This window comes from Coenobita brevimanus, chromosome 91 (genome assembly GCF_032717465.1).
Source record: "Coenobita brevimanus isolate Jiangsu-jjx chromosome 91, ASM3271746v2, whole genome shotgun sequence".
NCBI classification, from domain to species: domain Eukaryota; kingdom Metazoa; phylum Arthropoda; class Malacostraca; order Decapoda; family Coenobitidae; genus Coenobita; species Coenobita brevimanus.
Genome location: NC_137044.1, coordinates 10,202,677 through 10,230,176, shown reverse-complemented (window position 1 = coordinate 10,230,176; position 27,500 = coordinate 10,202,677). Strand labels below are relative to the sequence as shown.

General features: G+C 43.6%; 2 protein-coding genes across 2 annotated transcripts in view; one reads left to right on the top strand and one right to left on the bottom strand.

The window, feature by feature from the left end:
• Positions 1-12,474, top strand: part of LOC145411862 (putative Kunitz-type serine protease inhibitor) — an 18,435-nt gene extending 5,961 nt beyond the window's left edge. The window contains exons 4-7 of the mRNA XM_080281821.1: positions 4,153-4,326; positions 6,218-6,353; positions 12,020-12,187; positions 12,393-12,474. Of these exons, the coding sequence (XP_080137947.1) occupies positions 4,153-4,326; positions 6,218-6,353; positions 12,020-12,187; positions 12,393-12,474 (560 nt within the window). The remainder of the gene's footprint in view (positions 1-4,152; positions 4,327-6,217; positions 6,354-12,019; positions 12,188-12,392) is intronic.
• Positions 12,475-22,143: 9,669 nt separating this feature from the next.
• LOC145411861 (calexcitin-2-like) overlaps positions 22,144-27,500 on the bottom strand; it is a 10,726-nt gene continuing 5,369 nt past the window's right edge. The window contains exons 2-5 of the mRNA XM_080281820.1: positions 25,383-25,573; positions 24,045-24,198; positions 22,505-22,602; positions 22,144-22,290 (exon numbers count right to left, since the gene is read on the bottom strand). Coding sequence (XP_080137946.1) covers positions 22,144-22,290; positions 22,505-22,602; positions 24,045-24,198; positions 25,383-25,573 — 590 coding nt within the window. The remainder of the gene's footprint in view (positions 22,291-22,504; positions 22,603-24,044; positions 24,199-25,382; positions 25,574-27,500) is intronic.

The window sequence follows — 27,500 nt, the reverse complement described above, 5'->3', positions numbered from 1 at the left end:
TGTGTGTGTGTGTGTGTGTGTGTGTGTGTGTGTGTGAGAGAGAGAGAGAGAGAGAGAGCGTACATCTGAATACCACCTTTTCCTGTTTCTTTCTCTTTTTACCTTGAGGCGAGGCCTCGAGGAACTGCCAAGGTGTGTGTGTGTGTGTGTGTGTGTGTGTGTGTGTGTGTGTGTGTGTGTGTGTGTGTGTGTGTGTGTGTGTGTGTGTGTGTGTGTGTGTGTGTGTGTGTGTGTGCTGGTTTCTCTCCATATCAACACGGTACAGCAAACAAGTTATAGCTCCCTCTGAAGTAAGATACGAGAATATTAACCCTTTGGCCACTAGGATCATTCTCAGGTGAAGAAAACTGCCTTGGCCTGAATAACATACCTTCGTGCGTGGAGAGCAGCGAGAGAGTTAAACAATCAGAACACTTCACTACTTTCATTTTGGTTTGATTCTCCACAAATTTCAGGAGTTACTAGAACAATATTGGCATTTTTAGGGACGGGAGTATATCTTGTGGCAGTACTGTCCGTCAGTCTCTCCCTAAGTTTTTTTTTTCGGACTCTAGGTGATTCATTCTTATAGACTTAACTGAAGCTCCTTATTACGACAATGATGGTCCTTCGTTTATCCAGTACTTTTGGACTTACTATTTTCCCTCTTTATTATTATTATTATTAATATTGTAGCTACTAAAACCTTCATTTATACTTTATTGGCTAAATATACATCCAGGCGACTTAATAATCCTCTTGTGTGTTACTGGCGCCAACCGTGTATATACGAAGCAGATATACATAACATACTAGAGAAAATGAGGTGACAGATGAACAGACACAAAAGTAATAGATATATGATGGAGCCTTAGGGCCTTAATATAGGGTTTCGCTAGAGTTGTAAAAATCCACGGGTGTGGAGTGGGAGTTTGCTAAAGTCTAAGGGAGCCAAGTACCTCATTCCGAAAAATTTTGATGGGCCACTGGAGAACAAGGCCGCTCCTAGAAATGCCCCAGCGTCTTAATATATATAGCTATGAGGCACTACGAAGCCCCTTGTGTTAACCAGAATATAGCCATGAGGTACACGTGTCGAGGGCAGAATCTCTGGCCGCTCACTGTGACGGCCCTTGAAACATGTGGAGAAGAGAGAAGCATGTTGGAAAGAAGATTGATGCGTTTGAGAGAGAAGAGAGACGGGTGCGTGTGAGAGATGAGAGGGTAAAGGTGTAAGAGACGGGCGAGTGAGACAGAGAAGCGGATAGAGTGAGAGAGAGAGAGAGAGAGAGAGAGAGAGAGAGTGAGAGAGAGAGAGAGAGAACAGGGACGCGTGTGAGAGAGAAGAGGGACGCGTGTGAAGGCCTGATTAGAAAGTGTTTAGGAGAGGTGAGTGACCCTCGTCTGGCGCCACCGACACCTTCGCTCCCCTGGCGTCATCATGAAAGTAGGGATCCTGGTCTCCTCCCAGAACTGGCTATTGTTGCCGGGGAAAAATCACCACAGAATATAGATCTTCGGGGAACTCCGGAGCAAGAATGCATAGTTCGGGGGTAAAACTTCTCTTAGTTTCACCTTTTATGCTTCTCAGTTTTCTTTGTTGGTTAATATTCCTGAGCTGAGAGAGGCTTCGTATGTTTCTCTGCTCTCTGTTGACTCTCCTTAATTTGGTGTCAGGGAAGAAAGAACGGATATACCTTAAGTGTAATGAAGACACATTGAAACAGTAGCCTAACGTTTGTCCTGACTGTATTGTTCAGGTAATACTTCCCTCACATCGTGTAGAACCTGCGTCAGAGCCTAACGATGCCGTGTTCAAATAATCTGTAATATTAAAACGGCCTGGGAGGGAGGGAATCTTTCTTCTTTAGTTCGAAACTTTAGACACGGTATTGCTGTTGTTGCTGTGGCCCCGGGACCATTTGAATCCGGATCCCGGTTGACTGTAGGCTGGAGTTGTCATTCTCCTGCCGTCTACCACCCTCCTTTCACGGAATAGGAAAGGAGATGAGAATTTTGTATAACTCCTCAACTCCACTGCGATTTATATTGAATGTTAGATTTTTTCATCATATTGTACGTTATTGAATGAAATTATGTCGATACGAAAATTTTCTCAATTAATTAATAGTAATACGAAAATATAATATGCTTTAAAAATAAGTAAGAAAAAGATGCAACGAAGTCTCCTATGCATCATAGAATATAAAAGATGATAATAGCAATGATGGATGCAATTCCACTAATATAAACTCCTTGTTGTTCAGGTTTCTTACGGGAGAAAGGGAGGGAAAGTAAAAGTAGAAGAGTGTGATTGACTGTAGAACACGTCTCCAGGATTCGCATTTTATCAAGGATCTTAAGAAATTTTCATGAAAGACAAGTTTTCACAGGAGGCTACCGTTGAAAGAAATAGTTTTGTTTTTCGTATTTTTCACGTTAATATTCCCCCTACGGCAAATGTACGAGCAAAGACCAAAGTAAAAATAAACAACGTTAACCCAAGAAGGTTAATGAATATGGAACCAGCTACCAACCCCAGCCACACCGCTCTCACTACCACACAACTCAGCGGGAATGTTGCGTAACCTGTCTCATATCACAATGGCGTGAAATGTTCAGACGGGAGAAGCATGAACACACAAGGAAAGGTGTTTAATGGAGAGATACAGCAGTTCAAGAGGGTCAAAGGCGGAGTCGAAAATGCTGATATATCTCCCTAAACTTTTCCACCCTATTGATTTAATGATTCTCGCGGCTTTCACTGTCTTTTGCACATTCTGAGATAAAAGGTCGTCTAATATTTCACCTCTACTACTTCTCTCATTCCTCTGCTGGCTAATATCCCGAAGCTGTGAGAGGCCTGGCATGTTTCTCTTCCCACAGATGATGCTCTTTGACATGATGCGTTAGGGGGTAAAGCGACGAACATACCCTAAGTGTGAAGCTGATTAATGTATGATACTCTTTTTTATTTCAACTTGGTCAAAAACATCTACGTTTCTGTCTTAAATACCGAGATGTAATAATCTATTAGCACTACAGTATGATGCTAATCACGAAGAAGTGTTATGTAAAGAATGTAGAACCGTAGCACTGTATGCCACTGAGGTACGTGGAATACGAGTAAACTCCAAGAGCAAATAAAAAAATCTGGTCCAAGTTATGATGAAAGAACTATATTAGGCAAAATTTCGTGCCTGACTGCAACCTACACGTGTGATTCAAGGTAATACAGATGTCTAATAATTTTTCTTGACCTACACTCGGCATTTCACCCCTGAATTATAGTTTTCCTCTTGGTGGTTCCAGACAATCATAAATCATAGTCTTGCGTTTTTTACCCTTTCTCACCATTGATTTTTATTTTTTATGATCACACGCACACACACACACACACACACACACACACACACACACACACACACACACACACACACACACACACACACTACCACTTTCCTTTTCAACGGAGGTGTTGCTAGGCTGAGGTGGGGCTCCTGGCTCCCTCCTTGAGTTTGGATGGAATACTCCCTCAGTTCGAATGCATGCTTCTCTCTCTCTCTCTCTCTCTCTCTCTCTCTCTCTCTCTCTCTCTCTCTCTCTCTCTCTCTCTCCTGCCGCCAGACTATTTCATTTAGTTGTTAGGGGGATAAATGCATGTTGTGTACTTGTATGTATCTATATTTTCATTACAGGATAAGTTCGTTTGTTATATATTTATATGGTATGTGTGGTCCATGTTACTATACTCTTTTTACTATAACTTGGCATAAAATTGACATTTCTCCATCCTGCATGTTGAGCTGTAGGAATATTTTAACATTTGGTTATGATGCTAGTCACGAAAGAGTTCTATGGCAAGGAGGTAGAGCCATACTTCAGTCTTATTCTGGCACCAATGAACATGAAATGCACTGCAAAAGGACGAAAATCTAGGCCAGGTTACGGTGAAGGAACTATAGGCATGCTTTTAACGGCATTCCTATTTTCGAACATTTTCCCTTTTTCTTCTGGATCTCAACTCTCCCCAAAATTGGTGTGAAAAAAGATAATGACGAAGATGATGATGTTAATGTTGCTGTTGATGGTGATAATGATCTTATTGATGATATGTTTAAGCAGAATGTTGGAAAACAGTGTAAGTAAAACAGCATTATTTTATTCTTGCAGAGGAGGCAGCCGAACTGTGCAGCGAGCCGGTACAGCGAGGTAGGTGCCGCGCCCTGCACCACAAGTTCGGCTGGTCTGCAAAGGAAGGGCGCTGCGTTTCGTTCGTGTATGGAGGCTGTGGCGGTAACCAGAACAACTTTGAGTACGAGGAGACCTGCATGAGGGTGTGTGGCAGTCTGTAGGAGCGGCGAGAGGTTTTTAGGGGAGTGTAGGAGTGTTCGGGAGTGTGTAAGGAGAGATTAGAGGTGTTTTAGGAGTGTGTGGGGAGTGTGGCGGTGAGATTAGAAGTGCTTAGGAGTGTACCTGGAGGCTTTGAGGTACTCTGGAGAGTGTAGGGTGTAAAGGATAGTGCAAGTGAGTGTTGAGTGACATTTAAAGTGCTTCGGAGTGTGTAGGAGAGAGCAGAGGAGCTTAATTGAGTGTAGAGGATTGTAGAACTGTTTAGGGAAATACACAAGAAAGATAAGAGTAATTGAAGGTGTATAAGAGAGAACAGAGGTGTTTAGGAGTGTTTAGGGGTGTAAAAGGGTGTTTTGAAGGGGTGATGGAGGGTATCATTGAAGTGTTTAATGAGGGAATTGACCTGTCATAGTGATGTTGATGACGAAAACGATGATGATGACGAAAGTTCAGCTGCATTTTATGGCTGTCCTGACCTCCTCTGCCGGAATATAATATTAAAACTTGCTGTGATCTTTGTTAGAGATGATATTAGTAGAGTTATACCTTAATATTTGTTACCAAGACAGTATCATAAAGTTAGTTGTTTGATTTGTAAATTACAAACAGCATTGTTGTTCAGTTTGTTCAGGTGTAGCTATGAACAAAAAAAAAAAAAAAAAGGCTGGTACTTTTAGGACTAGTTGTTCACTTTCTCTACGTGTAACTGTGAACATTAAGAAGCTGTTACTTTATATTTAAATGATACAACACATGAACCCATCTTGTCGGTTAAGGAAGCTCCCTAGCACCTCTTCTTGAGTGATTTATTTTACTTATTGCACCTTGCTATCCTTAATTCTCTTCTCTGTTACTTAAGTCATTCAAATATCATCATATACTTCATAAATAATGTACAAAATTATATTAACCTGCTTTATCCAAGAATAAATCGCTAAGGTAGAGGTGCTAGGGGGCCTCCTTAGATTAAATGGAGGGTTATATCTTTGCTGAGCCTCCAGGATTTTTGTATTAGTTAATTCTCTTTAATGTGTGGATCTGTACAACCCAATAGCCACATACAGATTCCAAACCCACTTCACGGTACCGTATTCTCTCCACTTTATTTTATGTATTTGTTAACACCATCTCGAAATTTTGTCAGGATTTTTTTTGTCTTGTCATACTTCTCACTTTAATATTTGCCCCAGTTTAACAGGAATACTTTTACCATATTTTTCATGTTAATATTCGCTCCAGTTTGGTTGTGAAGTGTTTGGTAGCGATATTAGTGAAGAAAAATTTATTACAATCAATTTTATACGCACCTTAACTTATTTCATTTAGTGACTTATTTTGAATTCCATACTAGCTACCTTCAGACGATTTTATTCTGCTTAGGAGAATCTTAAACAAAACAAAAAAATCTTCACTTCTCGTCTCCCCTAAGATGAATGAAATCGTTCGGGGGTAGTAAAAATTAGCCAATAGAATAAGTCACTTGATTCACTGTGTTGAGGGACTTTGTGAACACGAAAAGACCCGTATCATTGGTGGCATAGGAAGCTTCGTGGCATCTCTTCCTTTGCTATTTATTTTGCCTAGTACGTCCTAACGTCCTCTCACATGTTATCTATATCGTTTTAATATCACTCTGTATCAGTGACATTGACGAGGATGTTCAGGTACAACAGGGAAAATAAGTAGCTGAGGAAAAGTTGCTACGGAGCTCCAAAAAACACCAGTGATATGTCCCTGAGAATTAAGTTACCCTCTTTATATTAATATGCTTGGAAGAATATTTTGTTGAAAGTAAGACATTGATATCTTTACTGACAGATAGACATAATAAAAAAAATAATAGGATAGCTAGTTGGTGATACTAATGTTAATGATGGTGAAAAAGACGATGGTGATGATGTTGATGGCGATGATGACGATGATAATGAAGTTGACGGTGCTGACGATGACGATATTGACAGTGTTAATGATACTGATGGTAATGAAGATGACGACGACGACGAATATGATAATGTAATAGCGTACACGATGATGACGACAAAGTTAATGATAATGATGATGGTGATAATAATGATGATGACGACGATGATGAAGATTAAGTGGCACCGATAATGGTGCAGACGACAACAAACTGAACAATGACGACGATGACTATGACGAGGACGAAGACGACGACGACGACGAGGATGATAAGGACGACGAGGACGGGGACAACGACGACGACGACGGTGATGATAAACGTTTGAAAGAGGCACAGAGCGCAATCTCTAAAATACTGGACACTGGGGACGGACTTCGCACGGCATCCGGAATGAGTTCTAGGGTTGTAATTAAGTGGTTTTTGAAGATTTCGCAACACACCTTTCTTAGCGATTCAGCCTGCATATTTCACCTCAGTATTCCCTTCCCTGTCATTGATGCAAACTACCGTACGTTGATATTAAAACGATATCACGAACTTATAAGCGAATATAATCGTGTGCTATGCAGGATAAGTCGCTGAAGAGGACATGCCACGAATCATCTTTTATTCGCCTAAATTACGGCATCTAGTATCTCATATTTGCACCGCAGTCGCAAGGTTCATGGGAGTAATGCGGGATCATACTTTTCTCCTCTGATTTTTGTCCCTCTTTCTCCTGATATTTACTTCCTCTCATTTTTCCCTAATCTGTTTTTTTTTCCTCTTTTCTTGTTTTTTTTTTTTCTTCACAGATGTTTTTCAACTTTTTTCTTGTTTTTCCTTGATATTAATTTGCTGAGACTCCAGTTGATGTTACTCATGTTTCATTGGATTATATTTTCAATTACCAAGTCTCTCTGTCTCTGTCTGTCTGTCTGTCTCTCTCTCTCTCTCTCTCTCTCTCTCTCTCTGTTTTATTAGTCCTCATTATCCATCCCACCCCTGCTTCCCTTCGAACCTAAGCCTGTCTTTACATTTACAATTTTTATAACAGACACGTTTGATTTCCTAGTTTCGACAGTAATCAATCGCGACGAAGGCATTGCACGATTTATGCTCTTTAGACTTGACCTTTGAGCTTCGGTTTTCATCACTTCAGGTTTGACTTTCCCTCCAGTTTTGCGTTCATCACTTATATTTTTTGTCCTACTTTGAGTTTATGTCGATTAATTTATTTCTTTGGTTACTCATATTTATTAGCAATTATTAGAAGTACCGGTATATAGAAACCACAATTAAGTTGATTTATATTCTTTTCGGAAGGACTTAGATGTGATTAGTACCGAAGTTTTCATATTAACCCATAGACCCCTGGGGTGTCTTTCATTCTATTCTTGCCACAGTCCTGGAGAGGGACGCCTTCACGTGGTGGCACTGATATGACCGGTCTGCTTCACTGCCCGGTTATACAAGCGTCCCTCAGGTCCCCTCCCTGTCTCCCGAAATGAAACAACAACAACCACTACTACTACTACTGCTACTACTACTACTAAATGATTTTATTCAGCTTATGACAAACTTTTCGAGCTAAAGGGGTTAGATAAAAGATAGATATACCCCTTCAGCAATAAGTCTTGTCTAAGCTGAATAAAACCGTCTGACAGCAGCAAGGATATGAATAGAAAATGGACTACACCAGGATGAAAGAAACTTGACACCAAATGACACGAATTATCCAGTGTATGGGTCACTTATTTACGCTTCAGGTTGTGTGTGCATCGCTTAGTCATTATTTTGTGATATTTTTGTGGTTAATGTTACCAATAAAGATTTTTTTTATTTAAATATATAATAGAGAAATGAGTTTGTGTCTTTAAATACATCCTTTTCTCTCACTTACGAGAGAGAGAGAGAGAGAGAGAGAGAGAGAGAGAGAGAGAGAGAGAGAGAGAGAGAGAGAGAGAGAGAGAGTTTTAATTGCTTTTTGACAGAATTAAGTTAACAGGAAAAGATCTGAAAATTACTTATCAGTTTTCCTAATTGTATTGTTCTTTTTCATCATCACATTATTTTTAAAAAATGACGTCATAATGATGCACGTAACCGAACACAGAATTTGATAAAATAAAGCGAAAAAATGGTGATGATGATAATGATTATGATGATGATGATAATGATGAACACTCAGGGAACGATAAAGATCATGACTACACAGGGATGGGTGTGAAGAGACTGTTAACACTCTCTGGCTCCTGGAACTCACCCAGCTGAATAAAAAGAGTCTGACGTTACTTGCTAGAACTGTTCCAGCCGTGAGAGTGTTGTATCAGTATAAAAGACTCCTCGGCACAAAAGTAGATGATTTAAAACCCTCTCATGGTCAAGATACTCTAACTAGTATTCTATTTCATCCAGCCGCAGACGATTTTATTCTCCTGAGAGTGAGTCATGAAGCCAAAGAGAGTTCATGTTTTCATCATGAACCCTCTAATGGACATAACAACTCTATTATATAATTCCAACAGCAGATGATATCTCTAGGCTGAGAGTGAGTAATGGGAGGTAATACGCATCGACAGTATTTCATTGATGTATTCCTGTAGCAATGTAGTAGTCGTAGTTAAAGATGCAACCGCCAGGTGCATCTGGAATGAGAACCCAGTAGATTGCAGGCTGAAACTACCTTCCTTCTGCGGTCCATTATCTCCCTTTCAGGGAATGGGTAGAAAACTGAGGAGCATCGCACAACCAGGCAGCGAAGCCACTTATTAGTGTCAAGTCATCGCTGGAAGGCGCCTCTTAACAATGTGGATGCTAACATCACATCACTATCTATCATCACTATGCACTGCTATCACGTCAATTAACACAATATCCTGTACTTTCTACTCACAGTACACTTACTAAATGCACTGTGCATCATGCCGAGAGTGAGACATAGAAGGCTGAGAAAAGCAATAAGCACCGACAATACTTCACTGATGTAAGCTTAAGGCATTGTAATAACAGTAGTAGTAGTTGTTGTTGTAGTAGTAGTAATAATTGTAACCCTTCGTCCATCTTAAATGTGAACCCAGTAGACTACAGGTTGAAGTTACCCCCTCATACAGTTCATCATCCCCCTGTCGGGGAATAGGGAAGGAGCTCATAAGCGTTTGCACAAGCACGCATTGGAGCCAGTCAGCTAAGTCAGTGCCACCATAAGAAGGAACCCCTCAGAAGCACCTCGAAACAGTATATACCCGAATTCTATATCGTCACTACCGATCATCACTATGCACTCATAACACGTCACTGAACACAATATCCAGCAATTGCCTCTCACAGTACACTTTCTAAACGCGCAGTACATCATGCTATCACCTGCCTGTACACAATATGAACAAGCTATCAAGTACTCCCAGCACAAGGAGCCAAGGTGAAGTAAGGAGAAGCGGCCCCAGAAGCAATCGAAAGTGTTTCAAGATCGATCCTTCCTTGTACAGTTGTACTTTCAGTCCTCCACCCGTAAGAAAACACAGACATACCAGCCAGGCACACTTTACCGACACAATTCCACTGGACACAAAGCTAAACCTTTCACTGATCCATCTATAACAGTTTTCATACTAATATTATACCAAGCGACTGCGGCGATAGATAAGACAACTATTACGCATAGAAATGAACTTCGGGTCCTCTTGTTTGCCTTTGGATTCTTGCTGTCTTCGGTTCTTCTTGTTTGTCTTTGAGTTCTCGTCTGTCTTCAGGTTCTCTACTGTCTTCATTTTTTTCTAGGTGGCGGGAGAGATAGGAAAAATTGACGAAGTAAGACAGTGGAAGGAGAAGAGAATGAAAGTATGAAAGACGGTCAGAGCAGAAGACTGATGGGCCTGTCACTTTCCAACTGTATAGTGTTCATTTTTATCTATTTAGCAAGTTATTTAAGTTTCTTCTTTTTCAAGCACTTCTTTACTTCTTTTTTTTCCAATCTTAATCTTTCTAAATGCGGATCTTATAGTTGTTGCCTTCCGAATTCCCCCAGAATTTTGCCACTTTCCGTAGGCTCGTAATGTTGCTTCCTTGACTGGCTTGGAATGGCGCAGGGCTCTGTGGCTTTGTTTTTCAAAATTAGTTTTTCTTTTTTTCTTGTTTTGGCAGGCAATCATATCTTCTTTTCTTCCCAGCTCTTGAGCTTGTATTTGTTGGTCTTTTCACCTTGATATTCTTCGTTTTCTTGTTTTTTGTTCTTGTTTTTGTTCTTGTTCTCTTCATTTTTTTACGTTGCTGGGTCTTTCTCACTGACCTTTTTTTTTTTTTTTTCGAGGTTGGGATAGAAAAGCAAAATTTTTGGATCTTCGGTGATGGTAAGCCGTTTGTCGCAATAAAATTTCAACAGAAGAATTGCTAGTGTTCGGCGGTTTTCCTCAGCCAAGGTTTATATAGAATTCAGTGCAGATGGAATTTATACTGTACGCTTTTTACTCTAACCTGACCTAAAACTACCAGTACTCCATCTTAAATGCTGAATTGTTACGAAAGATTAAAACTAGAGTAGGATGCTCACTGCGAAGAAGTGGTATGGAAAGGGTGTAGAGCTGCATCGTTCATCGTTTCTGCCACTCAGCCACGTGAAATAAGTTGCAACTGGCCGAAAATCGCAACCAAGTTAGGATAGAAATAGTGTAATATCTTGGGTTTCACTGCTTCATTAGGTTTTGGGGGGGCAGCCTGGGGAGTCGTCTTGGGTATATTCTAAGCCTCTTACTGCCCCATCATCTGAGCCAACAACTTCAATGGGTTCCAGATCCCTTCCAGCAGGTTGATATTTGTGTGGTGGACAAAATCAGTCTTCCCATTGCCTGTCCTCGTTGTAAACTCATAACCTGCCTTCTTGTTATACTACTTCACCTTGGACTGACGGTGCTAAAGTGGGACGTCTTTATATGATGGCACTGATATAACCGGGCGACGAACTGCCGCATACATAAACGTCCCTCATCTCTCTGTCTCTATCCCCCCCCCACCCCCGAAAAGGAGGATGGTGAACGGAATGCTCAGTTTAAGTCTGCAGTCCACTGGGTTCACGTTTCAGATGAACATGGGACTTCAACTACTATAACTATCGCTGTCACTATTTCCTCTCAAGCTGGGTGTGACGGGGTCTTGAATGGGGTTGGAGGATGTTCTTGTCTGGGACCTTCACTGGAGACGATGATGGGGTTGCAGAAGACCCTTCCACCAATTGCCACTTTCCCTTCAAGTTCTCCCATTTTCTATGATGCAATCCCCGTTTTCTAATATGCGATCTCCATTTTCTATGAAACGCAGTTATAAAACGGCGTCAAACAGGTCGACAGCCATTCTCGCACCCGCAGCCGTAGCAGCGTCACCTCCGTCTCATCTAGAGGATAGGAATATAAGCAGCACAAACAGGTGTCCACAGTCATTCTCTCATCAGCAGCCGCAGCAGCAACATCTCCGTCTTCTCTTGAGTACAGGCATATAAGCACCACAAACAGGTCTCCACGGTCATTCTCACATCAGCAGCCGCAGCAGCAACATCTCCGTCTTCTCTTGAGTACAGGTATATAAGCAGCACAAACAGGTGTCCACAGTCATTCTCTCATCAGCAGCCGCAGCAGCAACATCTCCGTCATCTCTTGAGTACAGGCATATAAGGAGCACAAACAGGTCTCCACAGTCATTCTATCACCAGCAGCCGCAGCAGCGTCTCCGTCTTCTATGAAGTGCAGGTATATAAGTAACACAAACAGGTGACCACAGTCACTCTCTCCCCAGCAGTCGCAGCAGAAACATCTCCTCCTTCTATGAAGTACAAGTATATAAGCTCTTCAGACAGGTGTCCACAGTCATTCTCTTACTAGCAGCTGCAGCAGAAACATCCCCGTCTCTTATGAAGTACGAGTACGAAAACTCTTCAGTGTCCACAATCAACAGGAGCCATATAGGGTAAGACCTTTGCTATTCGTTTGTTTCATTGCTTTTAAATTCCATCATTTAAAGTTCTCAAACAAGTATACAATCATTTCATCACCATCAAAGGTAGTAGTAACATTTTCTTAATGACCTTTCATTATTTAAACTCTTCAAATAAATGTTCACAGTCATTCTCACACTAGCAGCCGTAGTGGTAACATATTTTTCTTTTTTCCAGCAGTCGTCTAACTAACTTGGAGGGACCTGCACCACCTCCTCTCCATAACAGAACAAATATCCTGACGTGCATGAAGGGGTGAGTCTGGGCGCCCCCACCCAGTGCGACAAGACCTTGGATCGTGAGGACGATCCAGCCTGTCTGAGGTCCCATTGTGCGTTGATCTACACGGCAAGGGTAAGTGAGTGATGGAATAAATGATCCGGCGGCCATGCATCGAGGACCTTGGGTTGCCCTTGCCCATTGTGTCTGAGGACCCATCGCTGGTCTGCACGGCAAGGGTGAGTGAGTGATGCAATGAATGATCCGGCGGCCATGCATCGAGGACCTTGGGTTGCCCTTGCCCATTGTGTCTGAGGACCCATCGCTGGTCTGCTCGGCAAGGGTGAGTGAGTGATGGAATGAATGATCCGGCGGCCATGCATCGAGGACCTTGGGTTGCCCTTGCCCATTGTGTCTGAGGACCCATCGCTGGTCTGCACGGCAAGGGTGAGTGAGTGATGGAATGAATCATGCGGCGTCCATGTGATCGAAGACGTTTACTCCTGAATTTTCGAGAGCTTAGGGTCTGTAATCTTGAGAGCTTAGGGTCCGTATTCTCGAGAGCATAGGTCCCGTATTCTCGAGAGCTTAGGGTCCATATTCTCAAGAGCTTAGGTCTCGTATTCTCGAGAGCTTAGGGTCCGTATTCTCAAGAGCTTAGGACCCGTATTCTCGAGAGCTTAGGGTCCGTATTCTTGAGAGCTTAGGTCCCGTATTTTCGAGAGCTTTAGGGTCCGTATTCTTGAGAGCTTAGGTCTCGTATTCTCGAGAGCTTAGGGTCCGTATTCTCAAGAGCTTATAGGTCCCGTATTCTCGAGAGCTTAGGGTCCGTAATCTTGCGAGCTTAGGTCCCATATTCTCGAGAGCTTAGGGTCCGTATTCTTGAGAGCTTTGATCCCATATTCTGGAGAGCTTAGGGTCCGTATTCTTGAGAGCTCAGGTCCCGTATTCTCGAGAGCTTAGGGTCCGTATTCTTGAGAGCTTAGGTCCCGTATTCTTGAGAGCTTAGGGTCCGTATTCTTGAGAGCTTAGGTCCCGTATTCTCGAGAGCTTAGGGTCCGTATTCTTGAGAGCTTAGGTCCCGTATTCTCGAGAGCTTAGGGTCCATATTCTTGAGAGCTTATATCCCGTATTCTCGAGAGCTTAGGGTCCGTATTCTTGTGAGCTTAGGTCCCGTATTCTCGAGAGCTTAGGGTCCGTATTCTTGAGAGCTTAGGTCCCGTATTCTCGAGAGCTTAGGGTCCGTATTCTCAAGAGCTTATATGTCCCGTATTCTCGAGAGCTTAGGGACCGTATTCTCAAGAGCTTATATCCCGTATTCTCGAGAGCTTAGAGTCCGTATTCTTGAGAGCTTAGGTCTCGTATTCTTGAAAGCTTAGGGTCCGTATTCTTGAGAGCTTAGGTCCCGTATTCTCGAGAGCTTAGGATCCGTATTCTCGAGAGCTTAGGGTCCATATTCTCGAGAGCTTAGGGTCCATATTCTCAAGAGCTTAGGTTCGGTATTCTCGAGAGATTAGGGTCCGTATTCTTGAGAGCTTAGGTTCCGTGTTCTTGAGACCTTATGGTCCGTGTTCATGGGAACTTAGATCCCGTATTCTCGAGAGCTTAGGGTCCGTATTCTCAAGATTTTAGTCCCGTATTCTCGAGTGATTTTTGGTCTTACTGCGTCTAGTCTCCATGGTAAGTGTGATTTATAGAATGAATGATACGGCGGCAATGTTTTGAATAGCTGGATTGCCCTTCCCCAGTGTGTCTGAGTACCCGTTGCTGAAGAACTTGATGATCCTGTAAGTATTGTTATGAATACCAACGTACAAGAGAGAAGCGAGTGGGGGCACTGCCAACCAGTGTCTGAGGTCCCTGGATGGTGACGACTGCAAATCCTCACTGATAATGCATTATTTGTCACCATGGGAAGCACGAGTGAGTAATGAAACGAATATGAGTGTGCATGCCACAGTAAAGTGGACACAGCGCCAACCAGTGTACGACGAAGATGATGACGTCAGCTCAGCGGCATGTTTCTGGAAAGTTCAGAGAGCATAAACGACTTAAGAAGTGAGTGCCAGAGAGAACTGACACTGACAACGGAGGCACCACCAACCAGCAGACAAGTGAGAGTTAAACTGAAGAATGATCCGGCGGCCATGCTTCGAGGACTTTTGGATGCCCTTGTCTATTGCGTCCCAGGACCCATCGCTGGTCTGCATGGCAAGGGTGAGTAAGTGACGGAATGAATGATCCGGCAGCCATGCATCGAGGACCTTGGGTTGCCCTTGCCCATTGTGTCTGAGGACCCATCGCTGGTCTGCACGGCAAGGGTGAGTGAGTGATGGAATGAATGATCCGGCGGCCATGCATCGAGGACCTTGGGTTGCCCTTGCCCATTGTGTCTGAGGACCCATCGCTGGTCTGCACGGCAAGGGTGAGTGAGTGATGGAATGAATGATCCGGCGGCCATGCATTGAGGACCTTGGGTTGCCCTTGCCCATTGTGTCTGAGGACCCATCGCTGGTCTGCACGGCACGGGTGAGTGAGTGATGGAATGAATCATCCGGCGTCCATGTGATCGAAGACGTTTGCTCCTGAATTTTCGAGAGCTTAGGGTCTGTAATCTTGAGAGCTTAGGGTCCGTATTCTCGAGAGCATAGGTCCCGTATTCTCGAGAGCTTAGGGTCCATATTCTCAAGAGCTTAGGTCTCGTATTCTCGAGAGCTTAGGGTCCATATTCTCAAGAGCTTAGGACCCGTATTCTCGAGAGCTTAGGGTCCGTATTCTTAAGAGCTTAGGTCCCGTATTCTCGAGAGCTTAGGGTCCGTATTCTTGAGAGCTCAGGTCCCGTATTCTCTAGAGCTTAGGGTCCGTATTCTTAAGAGCTTAGGTCCCGTATTCTCGAGAGCTTAGGGTCCGTATTCTTGAGAGCTCAGGTCCCGTATTCTCGAGAGATTAGGGTCCGTATTCTTGAGAGCTTAGGTCCCGTATTCTCGAGAGCTTAGGGTCCGTTTTCTCATGAGCTTAGGTCCCGTATTCTCGAAAGCTTTGGGTCCGTATTTTCATGAGCTTAGGTCCCGTATTCTCGAGAGCTTAGGGTCCGTATTCTTGAGAGCTTAGATCCCATGTTCTCGACAGCTTTGGGTCCGTATTCTTGAGAGCTTAGGTCCCGTATTCTCGAGAGCTTAGGGTCCGTATTCTTGAGAGCTTAGGTCCCGTATTCTCGAGAGCTTAGGGTCCGTATTCTCGAGAGCTTAGGGTCCGTATTCTCGAGAGCTTAGGTCCCGTATTCTCGAGAGCTTAGAGTCCGTATTCTCAAGAGCTTAGGTCCCGTATTCTCGAGAGCTTAGGGTCCGTATTCTTGAGAGCTTAGTTCCCGTATTCTCGAGAGCTTAGGGTCCGTATTCTCAAGTGCTTATAGGTCCCGTATTCTCGAGAGCTTATATCCCGTATTCTCGAGAGCTTAGGGTCCGTATTCTTGAGAGCTTAGGTCTCGTATTCTTGAAAGCTTAGGGTCCGTATTCTTGAGAGCTTAGGTCCCGTATTCTCGGGAGCTTAGGGTCTGTATTTTCAAGAGATTAGGTCCCGTATTCTTGAGAGCTTAGGGTCCGTATTCTTGAGAGCATTTGTCCCGTATTCTCGAGAGCTTAGGGTCCATATTCTCGAGAGCTTAGGGTCCATATTCTCAAGAGCTTAGGTTCGGTATTCTCGAGAGATTAGGGTCCGTATTCTTGAGAGCTTAGATCCCGTGTTCTCGAGACCTTATGGTCCGTGTTCATGGGAACTTAGATCCCGTATTCTCGAGAGCTTAGGGTCCGTATTCTCAAGATTTTAGTCCCGTATTCTCGAGTGATTTTTGGTCTTACTGCGTCTAGTCTCCATGGTAAGTGTGATTTATAGAATGAATGATACGGCGGCAATGTTTTGAATAGCTGGATTGCCCTTCCCCAGTGTGTCTGAGTACCCGTTGCTGAAGAACTTGATGATCCTGTAAGTATTGTTATGAATACCAACGTACAAGAGAGAAGCGAGTGGGGGCACTGCCAACCAGTGTCTGAGGTCCCTGGATGGTGACGACTGCAAATCCTCACTGATAATGCATTATTTGTCACCATGGGAAGCACGAGTGAGTAATGAAACGAATATCAGTGTGCATGCCACAGTAAAGTGGACACAGCGCCAACCAGTGTACGACGAAGATGATGACGTCAGCTCAGCGGCATGTTTCTGGAAAGTTCAGAGAGCATAAACGACTTAAGAAGTGAGTGCCAGAGAGAACTGACACTGACAACGGAGGCACCACCAACCAGCAGACAAGTGAGAGTTAAACTGAAGAATGATCCGGCGGCCATGCTTCGAGGACTTTTGGATGCCCTTGTCTATTGCGTCCCAGGACCCATCGCTGGTCTGCATGGCAAGGGTGAGTAAGTGATGGAATGAATGATCCGGCGGCCATGCATCGAGGACCTTGGGTTTCCCTTGCCCATTGTGTCTGAGGACCCATCGCTGGTCTGCACGGCAAGGGTGAGTGAGTGATGGAATGAATGATCCGGCGGCTATGCATCGAGGACCTTGGGTTGCCCTTGCCCATTGTGTCTGAGGACCCATCGCTGGTCTGCACGGCAAGGGTGAGTGAGTGATGGAATGAATGATCCGGCGGCTATGCATCGAGGACCTTGGGTTGCCCTTGCCCATTGTGTCTGAGGACCCATCGCTGGTCTGCACGGCAAGGGTGAGTGAGTGATGGAATGAATGATCCGGCGGCCATGCATCGAGGACCTTGGGTTGCCCTTGCCCATTGTGTCTGAGGACCCATCGCTGGTCTGCACGGCAAGGGTGAGTGAGTGATGGAATGAATGATCCGGCGGCCATGCATTGAGGACCTTGGGTTGCCCTTGCCCATTGTGTCTGAGGACCCATCGCTGGTCTGCACGGCAAGGGTGAGTGAGTGATGAAATGAATCATCCGGCGTCCATGTGATCGAAGACGTTTGCTCCTGAATTTTCGAGAGCTTAGGGTCTGTAATCTTGAGAGCTTAGGGTCCGTATTCTCGAGAGCATAGGTCCCGTATTCTCGAGAGCTTAGGGTCCATATTCTCAAGAGCTTAGGTCTCGTATTCTCGAGAGCTTAGGGTCCGTATTCTCAAGAGCTTAGGACCCGTATTCTCGAGAGCTTAGGGTCCGTATTCTAGAGAGCTTAGGTCCCGTATTTTCGAGAGCTTAGGGTCCGTATTCTTAAGAGCTTAGGTCCCGTATTCTCTAGAGCTTAGGGTCCGTATTCTTGAGAGCTCAGGTCCCATATTCTCGAGAGCTTAAGGTCCGTGTTCTTGAGAGCTTAGGTCCCGTATTCTCGAGAGCTTAGGGTCCGTATTCTCGAGATCTTAGGTTCGGTATTCTCGAGAGCTTAGGGTCCGTTTTCTCAAGAGCTTAGTTCCCGTATTCTCGACAGCTTAGGGTCCGTTTTCTCAAGATTTTAGTACCGTATTCTCGAGTGATTTTGGTCTTACTGCGTCTAGTCTCCATGGTAAGTGTAATCTATAGAATGAATTATACGGCAGCAATGTTTTGAATAGCTGGATTGCCCTTCCCCAGTGTATCTGAGTACCCTTCGCTGAAGAACTTGATGATACTGTAAGTATTGTTATGAATACCAACGTACAAGAGAGAAGCGAGTGGGGGCACTGCCAACCAGTGTCTGAGGTCCCTGGATGGTGACAACTGCAAATCCTCACTGATAATGCATTATTTGTCACCATGGGAAGCACGAGTGAGTAATGAAACGAATATGAGTGTGCATGACACAGTAAAATGGAAACAGCGCCAACCAGTGTACGACGAAGATGATGACATCAGCTCAGTGGCATGTGTCTGGAAAGTTCAGAGAGCATAAACAACTTAAGAAGTGAGTGCCAGAGAGAACTGACACTGACAACTGAGGCATCACCAACCAGCAGACAGGAGAGAGTTAGACTGAAGAATGATCCGGCGGCCATGCTTCAAGAACTTTGGAATGCCCTTGTCTATTGCGTCCCAGGACCCATCGCTGGTCTGCATGGCAAGGGTGAGTAAGTGATGGAATGAATGATCCGGCGGCCATGCATCGAGGACCTTGGGTTACCCTTGCCCATTGTGTCTGAGGACCCATCGCTGGTCTGCACGGGAAGGGTGAGTGAGTGATGGAATGAATGATCTGGCAGCCATGCATCGAGGACCTTGGATTGCCCTTGCCCATTGTGTCTGAGGACCCGTAGCTGGTCTGTACGGCAAGGGTGAGTGAGTGTTGGAATGAATGATCCGGCAGCCATGTATCGAGGACCTTGGGTTGCCCTTGCCCATTGTGTCTGAGGACCCATCGCTGGTCTGCACGGCAAGGGTGAGTGAGTGATGGAATGAATGATCCGGCGGCCACGGTCCTCTCTTCTCAAGAGTTTAGGGCATTATTACATCTTGTGTCTGTATGGTCAGTGTGAGATATGGAATGAATGATCTGGTGGCCACGCACTGAGAACCATTAGTTATCCTTGCCCAGTGTGTCTCAGAACCTGTCACAGGTCAGCTTGGTTATCTTGTGCAAGTTCTGGATTGGATATGAACTTAAATGAGAGTAGAGAGTTGGGTGACTGCTAACCAGTACCCGTGAACTCTGCTGATGACTGCTCATCCTCGCTGATGGGATAGTTTTGATTAGTATGGCATGCCCAAGTGAGTGATGGAATGACTACCAACGTGAGAGACCTAACTGAATGAGGATACTGCCAGTCAATGTTCGATGGCCCTGGATGGTGACTCCAGTTTAGTGCCATGTGTCTGGTAGGGAGGGGAAGCCTAAGCGACTGATGTAATGAATACCATCGAGAATTGACACAGAGTGGAGGTACCACTATCCAGCAGAAAAGGGTGGCTAAGTGTTGGAAAGAATGATTCTGAGGTTATGTGACGAGAGACCCTGGTTTTCTTTGGGGTTGCATTCTTGACAGCTTAATGCCATGATGCTCGTTTACCCAGGAGGCTCCCTATCACTTTTTTCCTTAGCGAGGTCATCCTGGGTATGGGAATGTAATATTCTCTTTGACAGTATTAATGCAATTAATGTCGGTTCGTGAAAGACAAGGACAACGTACGTGTGAGTAGTTGGGTGTACAGTGCAAAATAAATCATTACCAAAAAGGTGCTACAAAGCTTCCTATGTTGACGGAATCATGACCTTAGGTCACATATTCTGGTAAGCTTAGGTTGCTTATTCTGGAGAGCTAAGGGTCTATTCTGGAGAGGTTAGTGTCCGTATTCTGGGGAGGTTAGTGTCCGTATTCTGGAGAGGTTAATGGCTGTATCCTGGGGATTTAGGGTCTGTATTCTGGAGAGCTTAGGGTTTGCATTCTGGAGAGTTTAGATTCCGTATTCTGGAGAGGATTCCATATTCTGGAGAGCTTAGGTTCCGTATTCTGGAGAGGATTCCATATTCTGGAGAGCTTAGGTTCCGTATTCTGGAGAGCTTAGGTTCAGTATTCTGGAGAGCTAAGATTCCATATTCTGGAGAGCTTAGCGTCCACACACGATGGTTTAGGTCCCGATTTCTCCCGAGCATAGGGTTCGCATTCCTAAGAGTTAAGGTTCTGTATTTTTGTGAACTTTAGGTCTCCTATTCTCGAGAGTTTAGGTTGGGTGCGAGTGTTCCTTCTTGTTTGATTTGGGCCAAGTTTGGTGAAAGTGTTAAGGGTCAAGCAAGATTGAAGCAATTCGATTTTGAGAGCAATCAGTCGACGTCAAGGATGCAGGGAAAATCAGAAATTCGACCTTTAGATCGTTTGATGGGTGCAGGTGCTACACTCTCCGAGTGCTCCTTCATTATTACTGATTTATGCTTATCATCATCTCTGTTTTGAAGGAGAACATAATACGTAGAATTATAAAACAGAACTTACTAGCTAGGGGTCCAGTACATACGGCTACTGAATAAAGTGGAACAGATAATAATTCAATGGAAAACAAATATAAATTTGACTAATTTGAAGTAAAAAGAAAAGGGGGGATAAAATAAACTTCAGACTGATCTAACGTCAAGTAATGGAAAGATATAGGATTAACTGATAACTAAGTAAACAACAGGAGTTAGAAAAATATAAACAGTATATAACTAATGTTAGGACTGCACTAGCACTTCCCCGGCGTTTTATTTAGCCTAATACTACTGTAACCCCTTTATCAATTTGACTTTTTTTTTTTTTTTTTTTTTAGCTTAGTCTTGCTTAGTCTTGCCAGCACCCGACGGTTTTCTACTCATCCTTGGAAGAATCTGTAGTAGTGAAGAGGTTAATGTCAGCAGTATTTACCCTCTCCGGTTCCAAAAGTCTCCCCAAAGCAAAAATAAACCGTCTGGTGGCAGCAAGAAGAAATAAAATCGTGTGGTGGAAGCAAGAACGAAATATAACAGGTCGCCATCGGACTGAATGGCCTAACATCGTGTTGTATGTAATTGATGAAAGTTATGCCGAGTCTGGAAGGAAACATGTAACGCAGAGGAGATTGTCATTGTGTAAAACGATTTTTTTTTGCTAAAGTAATAGTAGTAGCAGTAAAAGTCATAGCAGTGGTAGTAGTGGTGGTGGAGGTGGTGTAGTAGTAGTAGTGGTGGTAGTATTACCAGTAGTAATAGTAGTAGTGATAGTAATGGTAGCGGTAGCAGTAGCAGCAGTAGCAATAGTGATAGTAATAGTTGTATCGGTATTATTATGAGAAGGAGTGATGGTAAAAGTAGCATTAATATTAATAATAGCAGTTGTGGTGGAGGTGATAATGGTGGTGGTTGTGGTGGTGGTGGTGACAGTAGTAGTTGTGTAGTAACAGCAGTAGTAGTAATAGTTGTAGCAGCAGCAAGTCCAGACTCATCTGAACATGAACTCTGTGGACTGCAGGCTGAAGTCGCCCACCTGCATTCCCCAATCCTCTTTTTGGGTGATTGGGAGAGAAAGTAGAAGGACGTTTGTATAACCAGGCGGGGGAGCAGCTCGATTGTCAATGCTACCACATGAAGGCGTCTCTCCCCAGCACCACAAGAAGTATGTACTACGAAGTCCGCTTCGCCAACGAGAATACGGATGCAAGAGTCGAGGAACTAAGTAAAATTAACTCTTTGAGTAAAATTAACTCGGGCGATTTATTTCACTTTGGAAAGATCTTATGTACAGAAGAGGTTAATAAAAGTTAGATATTCCCCTTCCATTTCGAAATTCCTCTCCTAAGGGAAACAAAATAGTCTGGAAGCTGCAATATTAAAAGTGAAAAGACGGCACACGATCGAAGGGAGTCATAGGGAGGAGGTCATGAATGGCAAGTAAAGGTTGAGTGAATATGAGATCAAGGACGAGAGGTAAGGGGTCAAAGGTTATTGGTGAGAGGTCATGAGTTAGAGTTCACGGGTCAAGGGTGTGAGATGAGGGTTCATGGATGAGACGTGAGAGATAAAAGGTTTGAAATGAGGGGTGAAAGGTTAGGGTGAAGGGTCAAGGGTAATAGGTGAGGGATCATGGATGAGAGGTGAAGGGTGAGGGGTCAAGAGCGAAGAATCAGAGGAGAGAGAACAAAGATGAGAGATGAAGGGTCAAGGGTGAGAGGTGAGGGATCCAGGATGAAAGTTGAATAGGTAAGAGTATGGGTTAAAAAAAAAAAATGTGAAAAATTAAATGATCAAGATAAAAGGTTCAAGGGTTCAACGAGAGGGTTCAAGGGGGAGGTGATGCGTCGTTCTGGTGGCCGGGCAGGAAGTAGAGTCGCGCTGCCAGGTAGGTGCCGGGGGTGTTTGGGTCGTCGCTCAAAAAGAACTCCTCACACAGACGCTCGAACCCTCGCAAGTCCACCATACGACGACCCTGAGGATGTGGCAGGTAGTGAGACGAGGGGGTTCAAGCTATATTAACTAAAAAAACAAAAAACAAGTAGGTTAGATATAAACTTAGCTCTTTCAGTCCTAAAACCGAATAAAGTCGCTGAACAAAATAGTCTGGTAGTAGTATGACTGAAGTGAAAAATACGTCGTCAAAGTGAAGGGTTTAAGGTGAATGAACTTTGCCCACTGAACCTCACCTGTGCCAAGAGGAACCAGGAATTCTTGGCATCCAGGTCTGAGGCGCCGTACTGGGTCATTATATATACAAACTCCTCCTCGTCCAGCACACCATCACCTGGGGAAACATACAGTAGAGGGCACAGATATGGAATTATATATCTGGGGGGTTATCCTGGTAGGGCATGGGAGGATACCTAACACAGCTTCCTTACTAGGTTATTCCTGCTTATGGTTCATTGATATCCTAATGTACACTTATGTATCTTATGAATGCAAGCCGTATGTGTTGGCACTGGTATAACTGGGCGGTTCAACTGCCTGGTTATGCAAACGTCCCTCTCCTCCGAAAAGAGGATGGTAGACTGCAGGTGAGCTGAAGTTCACTGAGGGGTTACTATAACAAAAACAAGGAAGCTATGTTGATGGGGAAAATATGTACAGAACACTTGGGAGTAATACGCCTAGGAAGAGGTGCTAGAGAGAAGCTTATGTTCAAGGGAGTACGATCACATGAGCTTAAACAGCTGGATGAAAGAGAATCACAAGTCATTATGTGTATGTATGCTTATGAGTGGTTCAGCCATTATGGTCAAACGGGGAGTGAAAGAGAGCTTACAAGGTTGTATGAGCAGGGTGGCTGAAATGTGAATAATTCGAGTACTAGATGGAGGGACCAGATAATGATGGATATGATATAGGATGGTGTGTTTTGGAACCTGTTAATTGGTGAGGATTGGCGTGACTGGATGTCTTTTTATCGAAGACACTTATATCTCTGGGTACGACAATCACATTAGACGACAGATACCGCATACTGTGAACATACTAGGCAAAACGTTTGTATATCAGCGTACCCTTTAAAACTGGATACATTTTCTGTAGCCCAAGGTTATTCTTGTGAAGAAAACTGGTTCTTTGTAAATGCTGGTAAGCTACTGTAAAACCCTGTAGACTGAGTCAAAGAATGGGTTAATTCATATTTGAAATGTTGTTATACTCAATGAAACATATCATGGATCATATTTAATGCACGCTTTACATGTAATGCGTCTTTAAGCTTGCTTTTACTCTCTGTTTTCCTCATACGAACTATCACGTCTCAGTCTCTCACCTTCCCCTCCTTCCTTATCCATCCCACTACCACTTCTCAGCCTCTCACTTTTACTCTCCACCTTCACCCATTCCACTACTTCCACCGATCCCTCACTCTCCTCACTGTCGTCACTCACCCTCTTACCCATCCTGCTACCACCATCCTTCACACTACCTACCACGATCCCACATTCTTCCCACCACCATCCCTTATGTTTACCCCAAACAACCTCCTAGTATTTCATCTTCCATACTTCCATCCCCCATACTTCCTTTCTCCATTCTCCATCTCCCATTCTAACCCCATCCCTCGTCCTTCCTAGTACTACTCTCCGTCTCACACCTTTCCAACCACCACCTCCCATCTTCACTCTTCTCTCACCCATCCTAACCCTTCCCTCCTCCTACCTCACCCTTCCAAACCCTTCCCTCTTCCTTCCTCACTCTACCCTCAGCCTTCCTTACCCGCAGCGTCGAGAAGCATAAATTTATAGTTGAAGTACTCCTTGATCCACTCTGGCGTGGTGCGGGTGTTTGTCTCCTGTCGCGTGCTCAGACGGGTGCTCTCTCTCGCCGTCCCTCTCCTCCACCGCCTCTCCACATCCTCCCACAGCCGCAGCTGTACAGTATACGTATACGTATTTGCCACTGCACATTTCATTTACATAATTTATGTGTACATTTCATTTGCACATTACACACCTGTGCACCACACTTATACATTTTACTTGCACCCTGTACAGAAGCACAATACAACTTCACATTTCACTTGCATATTTCACTTACACATTGTATCTGCACATCGGTGTTAGAGGGGCGCCTTCACTCGGTGGCACTGAACATAGTTGCACGGCTCCGCCGCCGTGTTGTGAAAATGACTCTCAACTCCCTCCCTATCCCGTGAAAGGGGTATAGTGGATTACAAGAGTAGGACAGCTTTATTCTGCAGTCTGCTGGGTTCACATTCAGATGAACCTGGGGTTACAGGTAGCCTACTACTACTACAACTGTTCATCACCCACACATTACACACTTGCATATTTTATCAGTTCCACATCTGCACACCACACTTGACAGGCTTGTAAATTACCTTCATATACTACATCATCGCCATCATCACCATAGCCCTAATGCTCACGAACAGATGATGTGGGGTGCATATTTTACACTTACTCAGTTATATCGACACATACCACACTGCACACTTCATACATGCATATTCCCTGCTCATCTCATTAACACCGTACACTCACATACAGTTCTTTGGCTATCGATAACGCAGCATAAAAAATGAGTTTTCAAGATCAAAGAGTTAATGAAGATTTTTTTTTAATTCCCTTAAATCTTATACCTCGGGAGGTTGTCTAATGGCGAGTAAAACCACCCACCGTTACCCAGAGTAAAATAGATAGCTCGTTCCTCTAGGCTGTAGGGTTAAATCTATAGTTTCTTAGCTGCAGTATGAGGCGTTAACCCTTTCTAATGCTGGCAAAGTACTATTCGGGAAGGGGCGTCATCAATGAGGGTGATGCATGTAACAGTCGAAGGGTTGTAACGTCTATGTCTATATTTGTCAGTCTGTATATGTCACTGGTATGAATCGATAGGGTAAGAGCATAATGTAAGAATATGAAACGACATACTACCAACATCCATTTTAGATTTCCATCACGGCTTGGGTTTCGACCTCTGTAGATCGCGAGCAGAAGCAGGTCACGAGTCGAACACGTTACAGCAAGTACCATCCCTCCAACAATAACCCTGCATCCTTTCATAGCGGTTAAAGGTTAAATGTTGACGTACCCACTCCAGTCTGGTGATCTTATCGTCGTGGTTGGTGTCGGCGTGTTCCTTGAGTGCGAGCCAGAGAGCGTTCATGAGTGTGGTGAGTCTAGTGGTGCGTGGGTCGTCATCCCGCCACCCACAACGCCGACACAAACGATGAGCAGCAGCATCCAGGTCACGCTTCTCTATCACACCATCACGGTTGATGTCTGGTGCGGAGGAGAAGATTGAGGTATATTTCAATCATTCAAGCCCTGGAATCCTGACTACCACACAAGCCAAACTTTCTGCACATATATTTTGTACTTTTCTTTATACACGGGCTTCACATTACCTGTCAGAAACTCATACATACTGTACTACTAAAACAGGCACACTGATAAGACTATACGATGCTTGTTTGTTTACTGGAAGACAAAATCAAAACCCAAGAGTCAAAATCTAGATATTCGGACACTCTTGAAGCTGTCTCCTGCCTAACGACTGGCGATTTTACTGAACTGAAACACCTGCCTTTTAAGGCATTAAGACCTAATGATTGGCACTAGGTTAGTTTTTTCAAGCGGTCATCATCATCACCATCATCTTAATTACCACTGTCCGCATTGCTGTCTTTATAATGTCCATCATCATCATCATCATCATCATCATCATCATCATCATCGATATTTTATTTTTTAATTTACAGACAGAGCATCTACAGTTTCAGTAGTCATTTGTCAGGTTATTCAGCGTTAATTGCATTTTTCTCAGCAGCCGCCATTTGTCAAAGGTAATTTCCATAATGTCTTCACACACACACACACACACACACACACACACACACACACACACACACACACACACACCACACTTTTCTTTTTAATCCATTATTTATTTTCCCAAGAGCACGCTCCTGCAACTGCAGTCGTCATTTGTCAAAGGCCACTTTTATAATTATTTTCTTCTCAGAATTATCAACGTCGCAAAAAAAGGAAAATGAAAGCTCGCCTGTCTATTAATGGTTGACCTTACATTATTGTATTTCATTTTTTTTTAAATATATTAAATAGGTCACACCTCAATAGGGCGTGCAACACCTATCTGTTCATTTTATCTTTATTTATTGATTTGCAACATTTATTTATTACTTTATTCTGTTTTCATTTATTTAGTTTCCAGTTAGCATTGCAGCTGCCATTTATTCAGTTTTTTTTTTTTTCCTGGCACTAACAAAAGCAAATTAAAATCTACTGTTTTGTTCAACTTTCTTTGCTTCTCAAGGGAGAGTATAAAGTGGGATACTGGCTTTTACGATTATTCATTATTCATTTATTTTCCTACAACTGCAACATCACTGCCAGCTCCACACTCATGTTTTTCTTGGCATTAACAAAAGCAAAGTACTACAGTATCTGCTGTTTTTGTCAGGGATATTTTAGTATGTGAGCCTGGCCCTTATTGTTTTTCATTATTTATTTATTTAATTTTTCTGGTACTGCAGTCATCATTTGTCAACTTCATATTTCTTTTCTTTCTGGGCCTGATTATTTTTATGGTCAGTCTCACAAGGGGTAGTGCAGCGTGTGAGCCTGACCGCTGCCATTTTCCATTATTCATTTATTTATTCTGGTACAACTGCAGCCATCATTTGTCAGCGCCACGTAGGTAGCCACAACAGGCGGGCGGGCCTCATCAAAACACCGTCACGCGTCCTGCACGCTAAAATATATTCCTCGCAACTGACAAACTTTTCACCGCCACACCCGCACCACAACACCACACACACATACACACGCCGACACATAAACACCACATCATTTTAAAAATCTATTTGGTCCTGAAAGCTTGATGTCATTGTTTAAGTAGGGGTTTAGCTCGAATTTTAAAGCCAATTTAGTGGATTAGTATCATTTTTCAAGTGTTCATACCGTATATATTTAAAACGTACTTGGTCCTGAAAGCGATTTAGGGGTTAACTTGCTAAATTTTAATACTTATCTGGCCTAATATTTTGCTCACGTATCCCCTGCTTTACTAAATTAAAAACGAGATCTAATTAAATCAAGCTTACCAGTTTCCATACTTAATTGTTGCTGTATATCAACAACATTTACCTTTTGTTTTCGAAACCTATTTTTTCCCTGAAAACTAGAG